This window comes from Protomyctophum bolini (assembly GCF_963924005.1).
Source record: "Protomyctophum bolini genome assembly, chromosome: 21".
Lineage (NCBI taxonomy): Eukaryota > Metazoa > Chordata > Actinopteri > Myctophiformes > Myctophidae > Protomyctophum > Protomyctophum bolini.
The window spans coordinates 24,963,678-24,983,677 of NC_137882.1; the positions used below are offsets into that span (position 1 = coordinate 24,963,678).

General features: G+C 45.7%; 1 protein-coding gene across 1 annotated transcript in view; it reads left to right on the forward strand.

Moving 5' to 3' along the window:
• Positions 1 to 20,000, forward strand: part of bmp6 (bone morphogenetic protein 6) — a 74,859-nt gene that overhangs the window by 38,764 nt on the left and 16,095 nt on the right. Inside the window, exons 2-4 of the mRNA XM_080793513.1 lie at positions 6,800 to 6,992; positions 13,011 to 13,159; positions 15,301 to 15,501. Of these exons, the coding sequence (XP_080649639.1) occupies positions 6,800 to 6,992; positions 13,011 to 13,159; positions 15,301 to 15,501 (543 nt within the window). The remainder of the gene's footprint in view (positions 1 to 6,799; positions 6,993 to 13,010; positions 13,160 to 15,300; positions 15,502 to 20,000) is intronic.

The following is a 20,000-nucleotide window of genomic DNA, read 5'->3' on the forward strand; positions in this document are numbered from 1 at the left end:
TTAGTGTAGGTTTAGGAGGTGGGCGTGAAGTGAAGGAGTAGCTCTTCCTGTTATCAACAACTCCTGTTGAGGTGCAAGGCTATTAACCCCCTGCTGCTGCTGCTGCTGCTGCTGCAGAAAGCTTGTCTTTCCATTATTTCAACATTGTGTTTATTTTCTCTTCGTAAACGAATGCCGTTCTTCTTACAACAGTGTCACACAAAAGAAGCAAACATAGCTCATCTACAGTACAAGCTCACAACGTGTTGCGATGCGACTACGTTGTGAGCTTGTAGATCTGCTATTTTTGAACAGTTTTTTAACCCGTTTAGACCGTAGGCTAATAAGCAACAAGAAATGGTCTCCAAAAACGGGTTCCCGGATTGAAAGGTATAACAACGAAAAGGGATTCCCGGTGTTTAACAAGAGCTTGTGACTAAATGATAACTATAGGTTAATTTCCTGAAAAGCATAGCATTTGTGCACATACAAGGATTCCAACAGCGGCATGGTGCTGTGGAGACGCTCGCTTGCCAACAGTCTGTGTCTGTGGTCATCTCTCAACGTTGAGATTGTGCACAGCCGAGAAACTCGGAGTTGCTGGAAAATAGTCTTCGGGAGGGAAGAATGCTTTCAGTCAGCCCTAGATTAATTGGACTGTAGTGAAGTAGTGTGTGTGTGTGTGTGTGTGTGTGTGTGTGTGGGGGGGGGGGGGGGGGGATAAATTGGAACAACTCAAAAGAGAGGTTTGTTGACACATTCACCTGTCTGTTATCAATTAGCAGACCGTAATGGGCATGGACAAGTACTTGTTTGTACGGCACAAACCTTACGTTGATCAAAGAGCTTCCTTGATAGGAAACAGAGAATTTCCTTTCTGTGTGGAGTTTGTGTGTTCTCCCCGTGTCCCCTAGGGTAGGTACCCTCACAAAAAACACGAGTCTAAACTACCTCCTCCTGGCCAGCCGGGGCGCCTGATGGAGGGGAAAGGAACTGGTCGGAATAACATGTTCCTTCCACGCGCTACGTCCGGTCGGGGAAACTGTGAAAAATGTGGGAATAAAAATCGTGGGACAAAAATTAAGTTTAAAAAAAGTAAACAGAGAATTTCAAGGTCCAGGGCGTTGAAGCCTGTTGGAAAGTCATTTGGACCGCCCTTGACCTCACACCACACACAGACAAAGATTTACAGATCTAACATTCCATCAACACAAACCCACATGCACCTGACATCATAGACCTCCACACAGCAACATCTGCTGCTATGCGCAGAGGAGGAAACAAATACAAGTGCACATGTCTACACATCTGTGTGCGTGCGTGCGCACACTTCCGTGCATGCATGTGTTCCTGTGTGGGCAGCATGTGGGGAAATGTGATGAAACGGTCACTGTCACAAGTGATAGAAATAACATAGAGCTGATGTGAAGAACATCTTTGTCACTAAAGGCCATATGTGGAAGTTTGACTCTCTTTGAAGCGTTGAGCAGAGATGCTCAATCCTCCAATCAATTACCAGGAGTAGTTGTTATGTGACCCATATGGGACCCCCCCCCCCCCCCCCCCCAAACAAATCTGGATTGGAGGAGGCGTGGGCCAATATACTCGCCATGGTTCATTATTGGGTTTTCCCAGCGAGCGGCAATATGTACTATGAAGTCATACGATGCCATGAAGAATGATTTGTCTTTGGGATCAGCAGGGCCTGGGAGCAGCATACAATTCTGCTGACTTGATTTTCACAGTGTTTATGTAGTGCGCTAATGGCCAACTTTGACCCGCAGTACCAGGGTGTGAGGTGGGTGGAGGCCGCTGCTTCAAAGATCATTTGATTAATTGGCTGGTTCCCGCAACCTACAGTACAGGACCTGTTGCTCAAAATGCATCCCGAAGCGTTTTGAGCTTGTAGAGATTTGTTATCTTTGCTATTTCTGAATTTGAATTCTGTAACAGTTTTCGGAACATTATATGACGTTTACACCCGTCATCATATGAAATGAAAAACTAAATGAAATGTTACTTAATTGAAGGAGTAATGCGATGAGCGCGAGCCTGCTGCCGGTCGGAGAGCAGAGAGAGAGAGAGGGAGGAGATGACCTTGTTCTGCCGTTCCACATGTGGGAGCTGAGCTGAGGCGCATCCTCCTCTCCCTCATTCCTCCGTCCCCTCCTGGGAGCAGACCTGGACCGTAGAACCATGACTTCTGTTAAATGATTAGAGACATAATGTGTGTGTGTACACACAGTATGTGCACGTGCATGGTGCGCAATGAGAGACACTATCCAGGGAGAACAGACTGTAATGTTGTGCCTCGTTTGTGTGTGTGTGTGTGTGTGTGTGTGTGTGTGTGTGTGACTGTGCACTGCAGTGTGTATACTTCCGTGTCTGTGTGATCAGTATTATTTATCATGAATGAGATGGAATGAACTACTGGAGTTTAGCTCGTCAATCAATGTTTCCACTTTTGATGTGCCCACGCACACACACACACACACACACACACACACACACACACACACACACACACACACACACACTGATGTGTAAGCCATGTGGTCCAGTGTGTAGGAGTCTCTTGGTGTTTGAAGGGGACAAACGGCCTGATGTTTCTGTACTGCTGTGGTTCAGTCAGACAACTCAAGAAGGATGTAATATTTATTGAATATAGATGAGCAATGCAGTATATTTATTATGGTTTGGCGATGTATTGGATCTGCTTTTTAGGTTACTCAGATCAAGCGCATCAGTCCCGACCATAGGGACTCCGAATCCCCCGTACCTAAACAGTAGATCCAAAATGACAGGTGGTAGCTGGGGTTGGAGGTGGGGTGCGCAGCAGGTTTGTATACAGCGGCACGCTGATACAGCAGCAGCAAGCAAGCAAGCAGGCAGAGGAATGAATGTGTGATTGGCTGAGTGAATCATGTGAATGAGAGCGTGATGCTGAGGCGGCCCAATTAACGGCCGGCAGCGACTGCACTGAGGTTCCCTGACTGAACTTGCTCTGCGCATGTCTACGACAGGCACAAATGCTCATTTTATCAAGTCAGGAAGACCATGTACAGTACGCTACATGTATATCTTGGTTGAAATGACCAATCCTGCCTATACAGCCTCCCGATGCCATTGGTATAGGCAGGGCTCTGAATTGTCCACAGCAGGGATTCCCAAACTGTGGTGCATGCACCCCCTGTGGTGCGCGAGCGCCTTCTAGGAAGGGCGTGACATGAAATGGCTAATGGTGGTGCTATGGCTTGTGGTGCTACTGTATATGAACATATGCCAATATATGGCAAGTATATGCAGAATATATGCCATATGCACGTTCATATATGAGCATGATATATGTGGATATATTGCATATGTGATTATAGGAAATAATGTCTCTAGGCTATATAGATTTTAAGCGACATATGCAGACGGCCAATTTCGAATATGTCATGTTGCACGTATGAAAAGGTTTGGGTACCGCTGGTCCACAGCCCTCTGCTGTGCTGTGGGTATAACTGAACGAAGCCTGTGTCCGTGACCCACAAATGGGTCCAGAGTTCCGACCCAGTGTTTGGGAACCGCAGTGTTCTAAAGAATCACGTCGCGGTTCAACGCTCTTCATGAGTTCCACTTAACTCCGAGGTTCCCAACTGTTTCTTGGGTCGGGGCCCACTCGAGACTCTTGAAAGCGTTCACAGCCCACCCATCTTTACTTCTTTACCACATAGCTTATACTTCACCGTGCATTTCCTCCACTGCTCAAGCTTTCACATCCGTAACTTAGTGGTTCTGTGTCGTGACTTCATGCATGCTAGGCTAGCAGTGGTGGAAAAAAATACTCAAATGTTTTACTTAAGAAATACTCTGAAGAAATTAGACTAAAACTAATGAGCACTGACACACAACTTGCACACAATTCACACACAAATGCACACGCACACACACACACACGCACGCGCGCGCGCGCACACACACACACACATACACACACACACACACACACACACACACACACATGCATGCCCCAGGTCCATCTCGGCACCTCACACAGAAACTCACCCACAAATGCACGCACACACACACACACACACACACACACACACACACACACACTTGCATACACACACACACACACACACACACACACACACACACACACACACACACAGTGACAGACATGGAAATCCCATCAGAGGTCAGATCCTGTTTCCAGCGGTTGATTTACTTTCACCAATCGCATTATATCGCCATATAAAGTGACACACATCCGATCATTTTATTGTGGTCTTGAAATGATAAACCACATGGAATATGATTTTTGTAATGAAAGAATCAGATCTGGATCACACGGGTGGAAAGACCAGAGCAGATTTGTAATGGAATATGGTTCATATGCAAGATTTGAACTATAGCTGAGTTGTGCTGGTTTTATCACCATCAAAGGCCTTTACTGTAGGCTACAGTATATGGAGAAAAGTCACCATTACTGATACAGTATAGAGCGTCGCAGTCCCGCCCCCTCGAGAGACCCGGAAAATAAATCCCATTCATTTTCCTCATAGACGTTTCAGAAAGTATTTATTTAAAGACGTTTACGCCGCGGACAAAGCCAACTCTTGTCGTGACAAATCATGACAATAAACACAATGTTTTGGGCCAAACAAATAATTAGAAAGTAGAAAAAACGGCAGGTTACAACACTTTTTTTGTTGTTTTTCTTCTTTGTAATTATTTCTTTGGTCCAAAATATTGTGTGTGTTGTCATGATTTGTCACGACTGGAGTTGGCTTCGTACGACGCTTAAAAGGTCTTTAAATAAATACTTTTTGAAATGTCTGTGGGAAAAATGCATTGGGATTCATTTCCTGGGCCAGGCGTCGTCATGAAAGGGGGCGGGACTGCGACGCTCTATTGGCTATAACAGTGATTGACAACCTGCGGCCCGTGAGGATATTGTAAGTGGGCCCCTAGAAAATCAAAACACAAAAATAGTATTGATAACAAAACAATCATATTATGTAACCAAATGTCATGGCATTTTTTTCTTTAAAACCTTGAAAAATGTGTTTTCATTATTGTGATACAGATAAATATGAACTTAAAAGTATACTGATAGTTCCTTCCACTGAAGATAATAATAGCCAGCCCAGAACACAATCCATTTATTGATTGTTAAAGTAAATGCACGGGCCCACCCATCTGACCGTTGAAGTGGTCAGAAGGGTGGGCTGCAAAGCGCTTTTGTGACCCTTTCTATCCAGTAAAGGTTGGTGAACCGCTATGTTTCTAAATTATCTTCTGGGCATAATATAGTTAAAGAATAGACAAACGCGGCAAAAATAGGAGAACATTTGTGAAGATTACAGCTGGGAGTCTTGGTCGATCTGCTATTTTTTGCTATTGACATTGAACTAAGGTTTATTTATGTGGTTACACTTAGTGCCAATTCAGGTCTGTTCAGTGCACTGTGAAAATAATGTAAGAGAAAAAGTGAGAGAGACAGAGCGCGAGAGTGCGTGCGTACATGCATGTGCGTGTGAAAGAGAGAGTGTGTGAGAAACAGCTGAGACCGTGTTCATGTGCGTGATGTGGAGCTCTGCAAGGGACTTCCAGGAGGCTGTGGTCCACGGCTCCCCAGCTCTTTCTCTCATTTCCCTGCAGCTCTCTCTCTCCGTGTGTGGTGCACTGTGTCAGTATAACTGGATGGACTCCGCAGGCCTCCTTTGCTGTGGGTCGCGTTCAAACCTCCAGCTGAGACGTACGGGAACCGTTTTTCCCCCAGCGGGCAAACACATAATCATTACGGCACATATTGAAGCTTATAAAGTGTAGGAGGCCTTTGGAGTTTGGAGGGAGCGCAAATTGTTGGTTTTTGTAATTTTTTTCGCCTTCAGAAGTGGTCACGACGCACACACATGTTTTCTGCCGCCAAGGGGAGAGAAAAAAAACATGGGCTTTTTGTTGCTTCGGACGGATGATAACAGAGGGGTTTATTTAGGGAGACTGTACGACCGCAGAAACCTATTAGTCAATGTGCATGAATCACATGTGATCACTTTAAAAGGCTTCTATGGTCAACCTCAGCGCTGTGTCTGTGAATAGGATATCCGCTCTTCACTAACTGGCGTCCTGCACAAAACCTCGTGTTTTCACTTTGAGCGTTTTTCTGCTCGGATCGACAGCTTGCCATCGTCTCCCATTGGTGGAAAAATGATTCATGGGCACTGGAATCGAACCAGAATAAAGACATGAGCTTTCATCTTCTTCGTCCAACGCTCTCAGCTGTACACTCGCCCACGAGATGTGATACTTTTTAAGGATATTCGTTCATCCATTCGTTCGTTCATGTACAAAAAGTCTGAGACTCAGGGTTCGCCGCAGAGTGCGGAGCGCTGTATAAAGAGGGAAGACATTTTTAGTCTTGCCTTTGGCATTGTGGCGCCTTAAATTAAGAGCCATCTCAGACACACTCTCAGTTATTATGCTAACGTAATTACATGTTTATGTCCTGCCATGTCTAAGATGTGACCTATGATATCTCTATAGGGTTTGCCATGTCTGCCCCGCTGTCTGCCAGCCTAAACGAGAACACGAGGGGAATCTGTCGTTTAACTTAAATTGTATCTAGGAAACCATTTCTAAAGCTTCGTTCTTCTAAATTCACTGAAAGTTCTCTCCGTTTCTCTCTCTCTCTCTCTCTTTCTTTCTCGTGGTGTGTGTGCACGTGTGTTTGTTCTGTGTTTGTTTGCGTTTCTGTGGTTGTGCGGTCGTGTGTGTGTGTGTGTGTGTGTGTGTGTGTGTGTGTGTCCATGTCCATCCATCCGTACAGTGGAGTACGACAGGGAGCTCTCTCCACAGCGACGGCACCACAAAGAGTTCAAGTTCAACCTGTCTCAGATCCCCGAGGGAGAGGCCGTCACCGCGGCAGAGTTCCGCCTCTTCAAAGAGTGCGTGAGCCGCGCCTTCCGCAACGACACCTTCATCATCAAGGTGTACCAGGTGGTGAAGGAACACCCTGACAGGTACGACGCACCGACACAAGCACACACGCACACACACACTCGCGCACACGCACGCACGCACACACACACGCACACACATGCGCACACGCTGTCAGGCTGGCTCTTTCGGTGTAGGGATCAATAATACAATAGAATTGAAGTAGTAGCCTAGCAGCACTCAATCATGTCCTTTTCACATGGTTTATTTACCTCTCATGTGGCAAACAACTGATGCATTTTGACCTGATAGGCCTTCCTCAGCGTTGAACAACACATGCATGCACGGCTTGCACGCACAATCACCTACTGTCTCTCTCTCTCTCTCTCGCACGCACAATCGCACATGCACTTTGTCTGTTTTTATCTGTTTTATACTGCTTTTGGTCTTTCCTTCAGGTTTAGTCTGTGCAAAAGGTCTGGTTAGGTGTGAGGAGCAGCATGGCCTCAATGGGCCGCTAGAGGTGCTTTTTTCCCCTTCATGTAGCTCAGCCTCTCTTTCTCTCCTGCCCGTTTCTCCTCTCCTCTCCTCTCCTCTCCTCTCCTCTCCTCTCCTCTCCTCTCCTCTCCTCTCCTCTCCTCTGCTCTCCTCTCCTCTGCTCTTCACATCCTCTCCTCTCCTCTGCCCTTCACATCCTCTGCTCTTCACATCCTCTTCACATCCTCTCCTCTCCTCTGCCCTTCACATCCTCTGCTCTCCTCTCCTCTGCCCTTCACATCCTCTGCTCTTCACATCCTCTGCTCTCCTCTCCTCTGCCCTTCACATCCTCTGCTCTTCACATCCTCTGCTCTTCACATCCTCTTCATATCCTCTCCTCTCCTCTGCCCTTCACATCCTCTGCTCTCCTCTCCTCTGCCCTTCACATCCTCTGCTCTTCACATCCTCTTCACATCCTCTCCTCTCCGCTCCCCCCCCCCCCCATCTAATTTCTTGTCATATTTATAATGTAGAATAAGCCTTGAGGAGAGACCAAAAAGAGAGCAAGGCCGACTCATGCCAAACATTGACACTACGGTGGGGGTAGAAAAACAACCAGAAACATTGCTGAATGGTGTTTGTGTTGCATCAACCCTGACCAGTCAGAGACAGAGGGGGCTGTAACTAATTTCCAGTCTAAAAACAGGCGTGTTTCACAGGCTAACAGGCTTTCAGGTTAACAGCGTCGCTTTGGTCTTTTATTTTTAACCCATTTTGACCTGAGATCAGATTCTAAAAATGTCTTCTACATCCTGAAAATAGCAGACCTACAAGCTCATAGCGCGCCACTCGGTGGTGCGCTATATGAGCTTGTAGATCTGCTATTTTTCAATAGCTAAAGCATAACATAATGCTAATAACAAAAGGGGTTCCCGCTCAAAATGGGTTAACTAATGTAGAACAATATTTCAAATAAACTGCTGACCAGTTCTTCATTTTCCAATTGCTTAATTAAGTCAGTTTTGTCCTGAACCAGTGGTTCCAATTACATTGGCGACACTTAGGCTTTCCTGAGGCATACCACGATTTGAATAAAGAATAGTTTATTAGAACAAATAAAGAACATGTCACTGTTATTTGAGAAAGGAAGAACATTGGTGATCGCGTGTACTGTATCAACGTATACTGTAATCAAAGCAGTCAAGTCAATATTATCCTCCATTTGACATGTATTACATGCAATTCTACATTCGGTGTAAAATAAGACAAATACTCCCTAAAGGTACAACAATTTCATCAGGTGTGTGTGTGTGTGTGTGTGTGTGTGTGTGTGTGTGTGTGTGTGTGTGTGTGTGTGTGTGTGTGTGTGTGTGTGTGTGTGTGTGTGTGTGTGTGTGTGTGTGTGTGTGTGTGTGTGTGTGTGTGTGTGTGTGTGTGTGTGTGTGTGTGTGTGTGTGTGTGTGGTAGTGGGGGGGTCCTTGGATGAAGCTTATCCACTTTTGGGGTTCTTTGATTGAAACGGTTTCGTCTGTATATTTTTCTGTCTATCAAAGGGTTTCCATGAGTATCATGAGTTACTTATTTGCTGCATTCCTTTATTCCTACAATGGGTGGTTTTGTGCGCCGCGGCCTGCGGGCAAAGCCTTTTATTTTTGTAGATATTTGGAGATTAAAGGGCCCATACATCTCCAATTTCTGTATTATTGTAGGACAGTTTTTCTACCTTGAAGAAAATGACAGCCTGGATGGTGGGCTATCAGATGGGGGAGGGTTTGAAGTCAAGTTAGAAAAAAGGGGCAAAAACTTGGGCCAAGTTAGAAAAAAAGCAAGGCGTATTTTGTCATTGATGTCAAATTAATTTGGCAACCTTTATACAGCCACAAAGTTGTAACTGCTTTGATTATGCTGTACATTTAAAATTAAAATTGGCCACATTCAGTCAACATGTGTTTATCAACTGAACAAAAGATGAGTTAAATTTTCTCGCTCTCCTTTGCCCTCCTTCTCTCCTCTCTCCTTCCTTTGGGCTTTATGTTTTGATCCAGTGTCATGTGGCACTGCATGGAGGGTTACACACCAGAATTTCCGAAGACCGCTATTCCGACGCATCGCCATTCTGACGCGCCGCATTACTGACCCTGTCCCTAACCATACACAGAAGGTCATTTCAGAAGGTCATTTCTGACCCTGTCCCTAACCCTAACCACACACAGAAGGTCATTTCTGAAGGTCATTACTGACCCTGTCCCTAACCCTAACCATACACAGAAGGTCATTTCAGAAGGTCATTACTGACCCTGTCCCTAACCCTGACCACACACAGAAGGTCATTTCAGAAGGTCATTACTGACCCTGTCCCTAACCCTAACCATACACAGAAGGTCATTTCAGAAGGTCATTACTGACCCTGTCCCTAACCCTGACCACACACAGAAGGTCATTTCAGAAGGTCATTACTGACCCTGTCCCTAACCCTGACCACACACAGAAGCCACGTAGTCGGAATGGCAGTGTGTCGGAATGACACTGCATGTCCCCTGCACGTAGCAGCAGTGCACTCACACATTAAATAATTACCTGCTTCTCTAGCGTGCGTCTCAGAAAGTGAGAGTAGGCTCTGCTGAAGGCATACTTATGCCGTATTTAACAACAGAGTCCAAACACGCACAGATGGAGAGACATCGGTGCGTGTCCCATGGGTGGCGCCTGAGCGGTGTAGGTCAGTTGTCTACACACGCGCTGTTTAAAAAGCTTCAGTTTCAAAGCTGAAAAATTGTATGACACTTGAAAGCATGAAAGGTAGCCTGTTCAAAGGCCAGACCCATGACTTGTGTTTGTACCAAGTTTGTAGACAATTGTCCTACTGGTCTGCCGCGGCGTGGGAATGCCACACACGTTGACAAACACAAACACACACATTGAACGCGACAAACACTCACTGATTCTAAGTGTAGCATTATACCTTTGTGATCTCAGCTGAGCATGTAGCTCTGCTGTTACTTTTCTCGCACCCCTCCCTGCCGCTCTGACTCTGAGCCATAATGATAGAGCGCTTAATTAGCCTGACACCCTTTGTACTTTTAATTTGGTTGGGGTGGTTTCTCTGACATCGGGTGAGGAATGTGAGAGATCACAATGCAGAAAATGTGGCGCGCTGGAGGTTTTACGGGAACGGGCAGGTCACTGCAAATGCTTTTTCTGCACAACCATTTTAGGCTTCTATACATTTTCCTATAATGATCCACAATGATTCCATGAGTGTGAAAGGGATATCACCCTTATTCATTTATGAAGTTAGTTTTTAATAGCAGTTCATTTAACTCAATTCCAACCCACGTAAGGACAGCCCCCAGTGCCCCCACCCTATCTTATCTCAAGACTGCTCTTCTTTTTTGTCATCAAAGTGTTTTTAATGATTTTCAATAAAGCATACAACATTCACATGACTTACACAAAAAGACTGCTCTTCTTATTTTGTGGTGCCTATTTTAATTTAATAATTTTTTCTTTCTATTTTTTTTTCTTTCAGTAAGTAGTTTTGTTTTGTAAAGCATCTTTGACTACCTACAAAAGTGCTGATGATTATCATTATTATTATTGATGATAAACTACATTTTTGTAGCTCTTTTCATATTGTATCGTTCCGTGCTTCACAATATTTCGTATACAGCTGTCTAGGATTCCAGATAGTAGACAGCATAAAAACAGTGGTGACATCACTAAAGGGAGAAATAACAACTAGCTCTATTTGACAATAGTTTAAATGCTCTTGTTGACGCATTAACAATAAATATTTTATAGCACTTAATCTCCATTTTCAATTCGCACAGTTGTTCCGTGTTTAGATTAGTATTCAGTGGTTAAAAGTGGGAACTTGGGCCATCAAATTGGCTTGATCAATTAGTACAGTTTTAGAACATTTAGAACAATAATTGCACTGACCGTGTAATCACAACATCCTGGTTTTAAATCCCCCTTGCCTTTCTCTCTTTTCTCCACTGTCTACTTAAAGCATAGAAAAACACTTAAATGCATCCTTTAAAAATACTTTGGTCTTTCAGTTTAAAAGATGAAAGTGGGTGACATAAACAGACCAGCTGTGAATGTAACCCACCTACAACAACACACCGTGTTTTAACGACAGTCATGCACACAAGAACTATAAAGTTGTAACAAAAAAAAACACAACTTGACCCACGACCTTATTATTCCAGTTCATTTAAGCCCTCAGTCAATAAAGCCAGCTGATTCATGCTTCGTTGCGGGACAGTGTCGGTCGTCTAAAATAGCAGACCTACCTATAAAGCTCACAATATATGTCGCGTATGCAACGTGTTCGGAGTTAGGCGAGTGACAGTGAGTGTGTGACGGACTGACGGAGCATAAATTAGAGGCTTTACAGTAAGGCTTTAGAAGTTCATACCCTACGGGTGGCTTCATGACTGCCCCCCCCCCCCCCCCCCCCCCGCCGCCATTTTGTGGCCCAAACGGCTCTGATTATGAGGCAGCAAGCAACACTTACCCACCATCCCATGCTGCGTCTAATGTGCTTGTGTGTGTGTGCGTGCGTGTGTGTGTTTTCTGGTTAAAAACGATTTGTGGAGTTAGGCTTACAAAAAGAAAACGATGTGTGTGCATTTTTAGGCTAGTTTAGGAGTTAGCGTTAGAGTTATGCCTGAATAATACTTGGTTGCAAAAATAGCAAATCTACACACCCTCCACCACATGTCGCAGGGTTATGGCAAAACGATTAAAAAATGGCATTCATTCCTAAAATGCTGATGATGTCCTCGCAAGTGTGTGAACACAAACGTGTGAGTGTGTCTCACACAGCGAGCGGAGGCTCACGTGGACATATGGAAGCTGTCAGAAACACTCCCATTAATGACCAATAAAGATGGAGTGGCCGCATGACCACAGGGGCATTCCCAGCACACCTGGGTGACGGGAGTGTCCTTTGATGTGGTGGTGGCAGGAGGCCTGACGCTGTGTCATTACAGCTGGAATGAGTGGGGACAGCGCGAAGGGAAGACAGGCCTTCTTCTGAATCATTCCTACTCAGTGCTGGAAAGTAACTTTTACTCAAGTACTGTACTTAAGTACAATTTTGAGATACTTTTACTTTACTGGAGTAGTATTTTACAATTTCCAATAGAGGGTATATGCGCGTGACATCATCGTACCGGGAAGTTATGCGGGAACGCCCACTGAGTGGCAAAAAAACTACTTTCTGGTCATGACAGCCCATTCATCCAAACAGAAAAGTCCTGTCTGATTGCACTAAACAATGTTAAACTCACCAACATTGCAGCAAAGTTTTTGTTTCATAAAAATCCAGCATAGAAACGTTATGAGCTACTTTTCAAGAAATGCCCTGCATTTGATTATTTTTCTATAAGTGTCAGAGTTTGGAAGTGCTTGTGTGTTTTCGATTGGGCCTTTTGACTCAAAGGCTTTCAGCTTTCAGGAAGAAACCAAAAATACACAAAGGGAAGACACATTTGAATATTCTAACCACACCTGGGGGTCTATTGGAATAATGTTAACTCCGTAGACACATACAAAACAGAGTACAAAAATCGCGGCAATCTTTAAAGAATCTCTCTCATGTTTTCTGTTCCCAGAGAGGCAGACCTGTTCCTGCTGGAGTCTCGCAGGCTGTGGGCGGCTGAGGACGGCTGGTTGGAGTTTGACATCACAGCCACCAGCAACCTGTGGGTGATGAGTCCTGTTCACAACCTGGGCCTGCAGATCAGTGTGGAGACCAGCAGTGGTAAGGTTTAAAAACAACCTGTGGGTGATGAGTCCTGTTCACAACCTGGGCCTGCAGATCAGTGTGGAGACCAGCAGTGGTAAGGTTTAAAAACAACCTGTGGGTGATGAGTCCTGTTCACAACCTGGGCCTGCAGATCAGTGTGGAGACCAGCAGTGGTAAGGTTTAAAAACAACCTGTGGGTGATGAGTCCTGTTCACAACCTGGGCTGCAGATCAGTGTGGAGACCAGCAGTGGTAAGGTTTAAAAACAACCTGTGGGTGATGAGTCCTGTTCACAACCTGGGCTGCAGATCAGTGTGGAGACCAGCAGTGGTAAGGTTTAAAAACAACCTGTGGGTGATGAGTCCTGTTCACAACCTGGGCCTGCAGATCAGTGTGGAGACCAGCAGTGGTAAGGTTTAAAAACAACCTGTGGGTGATGAGTCCTGTTCACAACCTGGGGCTGCAGATCAGTGTGGAGACCAGCAGTGGTAAGGTTTAAAAACAACCTGTGGGTGATGAGTCCTGTTCACAACCTGGGCCTGCAGATCAGTGTGGAGACCAGCAGTGGTAAGGTTTAAAAACAACCTGTGGGTGATGAGTCCTGTTCACAACCTGGGCCTGCAGATCAGTGTGGAGACCAGCAGTGGTAAGGTTTAAAAACAACCTGTGGGTGATGAGTCCTGTTCACAACCTGGGCCTGCAGATCAGTGTGGAGACCAGCAGTGGTAAGGTTTAAAAAACAACCTGTGGGTGGGTGATGAGTCCTGTTCACAACCTGGGGCTGCAGATCAGTGTGGAGACCAGCAGTGGTAAGGTTTAAAAACAACCTGTGGGTGATGAGTCCTGTTCACAACCTGGGCCTGCAGATCAGTGTGGAGACCAGCAGTGGTAAGGTTTAAAAACAACCTGTGGGTGATGAGTCCTGTTCACAACCTGGGCCTGCAGATCAGTGTGGAGACCAGCAGTGGTAAGGTTTAAAAACAACCTGTGGGTGATGAGTCCTGTTCACAACCTGGGCCTGCAGATCAGTGTGGAGACCAGCAGTGGTAAGGTTTAAAAAACAACCTGTGGGTGATGAGTCCTGTTCACAACCTGGGCCTGCAGATCAGTGTGGAGACCAGCAGTGGTAAGGTTTAAAAAACAACCTGTGGGTGATGAGTCCTGTTCACAACCTGGGGCTGCAGATCAGTGTGGAGACCAGCAGTGGTGAGGTTTAAAAACAACCTGTGGGTGATGAGTCCTGTTCACAACCTGGGCCTGCAGATCAGTGTGGAGACCAGCAGTGGTGAGGTTTAAAAACAACCTGTGGGTGATGAGTCCTGTTCACAACCTGGGGCTGCAGATCAGTGTGGAGACCAGCAGTGGTAAGGTTTAAGAACCAATGGATGGACACTACATTTGGTGCTCTTATTGGGGAGCTTTTCAGACGGGGCATTAGTCCAACATTCATCCGCATGTCGGACTAGCGTCTGCTCCCGTGCTTGCGGTTACGGTTTGGTTAGGAGATAAGGTGGGTTGTCATTTGTCGGACCAATGATTTGTCTGAACTACGTACTGCACCCCTCTTATTGTCCATCCAGTGTCTTGGGTTTCATCTGGTTGGACACTTTGAATGTTCTTCCCCATCAGAACAACCTGTTCAGTTCAATTCATTTCAGGTGTATTTTCGGACAAATCAATCTATGCACCACGTCTCTGTACACCTGTCTGTGGATACGTCTGTCTGTACGTGTGTACATCTGTGTGTACGTCTGTCTGTACGTCTGTACGTGTGTACGTCTGTCTGTACGTGTGTACATCTGTGTGTACGTCTGTGTGTACGTCTGTCTGTGTGTACGTCTGTCTGTACGTGTGTACATCTGTCTGTCTGTGTGTACGTCTGTCTGTACGTGTGTACGTCTGTCTGTCTGTGTGTACGTCTGTCTGTACGTGTGTACGTCTGTCTGTCTGTGTGTACGTCTGTCTGTACGTGTGTACGTCTGTCTGTCTGTGTGTACGTCTGTCTGTACGTGTGTACGTCTGTCTGTCTGTGTGTACGTCTGTCTGTGTGTACGTCTGTCTGTACGTGTGTACATCTGTAATGCACGTAACTCGAGAACCGTTGTGGAAACACAGAAACCCTGAACATTGTCGATGTGTCGGTGTTCTCCGCAACAGGGCGAAGCATCAGCTCTAAGGAGGCGGGCCTGGTGGGTCGTGACGGCGCGTTGGAGAAACAGCCCTTCATGGTGGCGTTCTTCAAGGTCAGCGAGGTTCACGTCCGCTCCGCGCGCTCCACGGGCGGCGGCAAGAGGCGGCAGCAGAACCGCAACCGCTCCACGCAACCCCAGGAGGGGTCGCGAGGGCCCAGCCCAGCAGGTCAGTGGGTCTCAGATCACTAGGGCTGCTCCTAACGGTTAATCCAACTAATGGATTTCATTGATTATAGGAAATGTATATCAATCAATCAATAGCCCTAGTTTGGGCATCATTATATAGTCGTGAAAATGGCAAATCTACAATATTGTATATCGGGTAATTTCACTATTTTAACACAACAACGTTGTGCGTTGTGCAACAAAGTATAAAATAATAGCTTATTCAATTAATCGAAAAAGTAATCAATATAATAATCGCTAAGGAAATCATCTATAGTCATAGGCTTACGACTATAGATTATTTCCGACTAAAGCCCTCATTTAGTTCATGTTATGAACCCAGACATTAGTGCATATGTTTGAAGTGTGGTCGGGCTATCTTACTGTGAGAGGCTTGATAAATTGGACCTGACTTCGGTACGATCTTCCTCTAATCAGCTCACATCAGATGACATTCCTGGCCATTGAATAAGGTCCAAAAATACATCTATACTACGTTATTCCATTTTCCTTAACCAAAAGGCCCCCCTCCCTCTCCTGCAGTGTAACAGCCATATATATACCAATACATTCCTTGCGTGATGGATGTATCTGTTCATCAATGTGTCACGCCAACACCTGCATCCTGGGTAGGAGGACGGCTTGAGTTTTAGAGCATAAGCATCTGATTGGGGAAGTCTGAAAGGACGAGAGGATGGGTGGGATTTTATTTCCAGTCAAAGACAAAGACTGGACAGTGCGAGACAGACAATTAGTGTTACAGAGAGCATTTCATACTCGATGAAATGCTAGAACGTAGAACGACAAAGAAAATGCATGATTTCTATGAAGTCAAAGATGCCCATAAGGGATGCTGGCTATGATGTCGGAGAGATAGAGAGAGAGGGAGAGGGAGCGAGAGAGATAGAGAGAGAGGGAGAGGGAGCGAGAGAGAGAATGAGAGAAAAACGAAAAGAGGGAGAGAATCTTTCTTGACAGGTGACCTCATATGCTGAACTCCCTCATCAACTTCTGCCTCTCAGGCTCTCACCCCTCCTTCCCTCCCTCCCTCCCTCCCACTCAGCAGCAGATGCAATGAGCAGGTATAATCCTGATGTTATGAACAGCATAAGCCCCTCGAAATTAAATCAAGCCCTAATCCTCCCACCTTTCACCCACTGCATAAATCTGGCTAGGTTTGTAGTGGGTTGAAGCTAAGCTGATGCCGCCGCGATGCGTCATTGTGTAGCTAGCAGCGAGTGCGCCAGGCTAGCGCTCGTTTGGCTAATACCTGTCTGATCCCTTGCTAATTTGACAGGTGAAGTTGAACGCTAACACTAAGCCATTATAACAGGATCTTGGCTGTATCAGAGCGGAGCCCTACACATTCAGCATATGTGTATTTCATTTCTCATATAAAGAACGCCCTGGGTCTGTGTTGAAACTGTTGAGTTTATAGCGGAAGCCAAGTGATTTACCTCCGTCTCGTCGCTTGCAGCTAGTCATTTGATCACTCTACCATCCGCACGCTATACAGAAGCTTTTGTCGGGGGCTGCTACTATCTCGAGTCTTTACATTTCCTCGAAGAATCTGTCACCGAGATGTTGTTGGCTCCGTTTTTCTGTTTGCGCAGTGGTTTCTCCCTGCAGCACATGGCTCAGCGGGCTATAATACGCTGCTGCTATCACAAGGGGTTGTAGGTTAAATTCCTGCTGTGCTCGTCCTCAGTCATTGCATTAGATGAAAGCCTTGGCAAACAGAGAACAAAGACTCATCATCCATTATACTGCAGGACATCCAGAGTTTACCACATGTTCACTTCTGGCTCCGGCCCTATGCTGTCAGACCCAACCGTCACCTCTGGCAGGAGGCGCCTTAAGATGTCTTAAGACATTAACCCGTTTAGACCTGGGAACATTATTCTACAAATGTCTTCTAAATCCTGACAGTTTTATGAAAAACCTCATGTTTCTATGTCAGTCGTCAAACATTTTCATGTCAAGGAGTCGGACCCCCAAGATAGGGCTGTATTTTGCGTGTCTTACCTGCAGGTCTTATTACCTAACTTGAGTAAACTAAAGACCTGGAGGCGTGATCAATGCTCTTTGGCCACTCAGAATAGCCAAATGGCATTGATCACGCCTCCAGGTCTTTAGTTTACTCAAGTTAGGTAATAAGATTTGAGTTAAAAACGTTCGCTCTGAAAGAACATACTGTATATTCAAAGATTTGCACTACATTTTCACGTTTTTTCAAAAATATCAGACCTGTAGATCTGCTATTTTTCAATAGCTAAAGTATAACACAATGAAACACCAAAAGGGGTTCCCGCCCAAAATGGGTTAGGTTAAGATGTCTTGAAGATATGATATTGATACATGAGTGATACACATGCCACAGCCTCACAATGAAAGTTTGATGTCCAGCTCAGGATCCTCGCCACGTCATCCTGCCCTCCTGCCCTCGACCCCATATTTCACCTGGGTTAATAATGGGATTATTCATCATATACAGTAAGGCTGTTGGAATAGGTATAATTAGGCTAGTGTGTTTTCCTCTCTTCATCAGTGAAACTATAAAATATCACACGTTTATATGTCAATACAGAGCATATAGATAGAGGGAGCATTGGAATTGGTTAACAATTTGTGTTAATCATACATAGGATGTGTAATATTGCTGGCTTTCAATATTATAAAGTGTTACCAAAATGTGATGATGATAGTTGAATACAGGCCATATTGCACTTCTGTTCTGTGTCCATCCATTCCGTGTCCCGGCGGTGAGAGAGATGAAAAAACCTTCTCCGAGTGTGAAGCATGCTTCAGGCGGCTCAGAGGCTCTAACAAGGACAATCTGTTAAATATGTGTCCTGGTGGATTGGACTTTACATAACCCAAAACATCAAGACCTCTCCGCCTCGCCGCTCGGGACGGCAGGGAGTGTAAATATTTAGATCCAACACAGGAAGCGGGGAGGCCCCCCAACGCTCCCCCCCCCCCCCCCCCCCCCCCCACACACACACACACACACACACACACACACTCCCCCTCGCGACAGCCGTGTGTCCGCAGCCAGTGGAGGCCATGGGGCCTGTTGGGATTGGACACGATGGGGAGGATCCGCTAGGAATTCAGTAGGGCATATGGTTCCAATAGCGCATCACTCACCCCAGAGACAGGGAGGAGGACAGGAGAAGAGATGGGGGGGAGCATCCATCTTGTGGTGCGCTCAGGGGGAGAAACATAATGTGGACGTTGCCCCCCCTTTTGTCTTCAAGGGGTAATTCACTAATAATTCATCTCTATTCTATTATCCTAACAAACACCCACCTGCCCATTAGAGGCCCTGCCGTAGCAAGCAGAAACCTGTTGGTTCTCTAATAATTTTATCGTGAACAAACCTGCACAGAAATGTACAGAATGGCTTTTTTCTCACCAATTTCCAAACAATACCTCACACTTTCCCTGTCTCTATGTTATTTTTACCAGCATAACAAAACTATCCAACATATCTAACATCTATCTAATATATTCCCCAAATAAGCTTGTTTTCTCAATTTCATACACAATGCTTACAGTACATGAAATGTAAGAATACATTTAATTTCATAAGACATAATGTTATATGGATATATTTTGTTTGGTTTTCCTTAAAGAATAATGCACAACCCATCATGCTAGTTATTTTGCACCGCTGACACAGGTGATTATATAGAACACTGGGTAAGATAAGTTCCTACTTCTCTTCACAAATCTGCTATGAACGGTGAGGAGGATGCATTTAATATCGTGTCAAGAACGGGGGATTTTTCTCCCTGTTAAACGCCCTCTCTGGAAAGCACTATTACAGTACGAACCCAGTCACACATCTCCGTGTAATAATGGGTGTTCCCTGGTTTTGGGAAAAGTGAAAAAAGGCCATACTGTACCATAGCCAAAAGAACAAAACGACACCTCTAAAGGTAATTGAGGCTTTTGTGGGGGCAGAGAGAGAGAGAGAGAGAGAGAGAGAGAGAGCGTGAGGGACGTAATGGGAGTCGGTCTGGGCTGTGGCTGCGGGGGAGGGGGGGGGGGGGTGTAGTAGGATAACGACCATCCGGGGGATGGAGAGTACTAGGTCCCAGAGCAGCACCAGTGGCCTGTAATTAGGTCTAGCCAGTCATTAGCCGCCTGCTAAAAGACTGACCACGCTAACAGTATCGCTTAAAGAATTATAATAACACGGCACTCAGCCAGCTGTGTTTTTTCATCTCCCCCCCCCCCCCCCCTCCCCCACCACCATCCTCCCGCCCTGTTCTCCTCCCCAACCCCCCATCGAGCTCCTTTTGTTTACCGTCGGAGTAATTAGACATGGCGGAGCTCCCTCGCAGGGTTTAATAACCTCTGTGATGAAAGACAGGAAGAAAGATAAACTTCAGTCGGAGGGCGGGGAGTGCTGCGTAACGAGGGAGGGGGGGGGGGAGCCAAGGATGCAGGGAGAGGGGAAATGGCATGGACTGACACTGTTGCTTTTGTGTA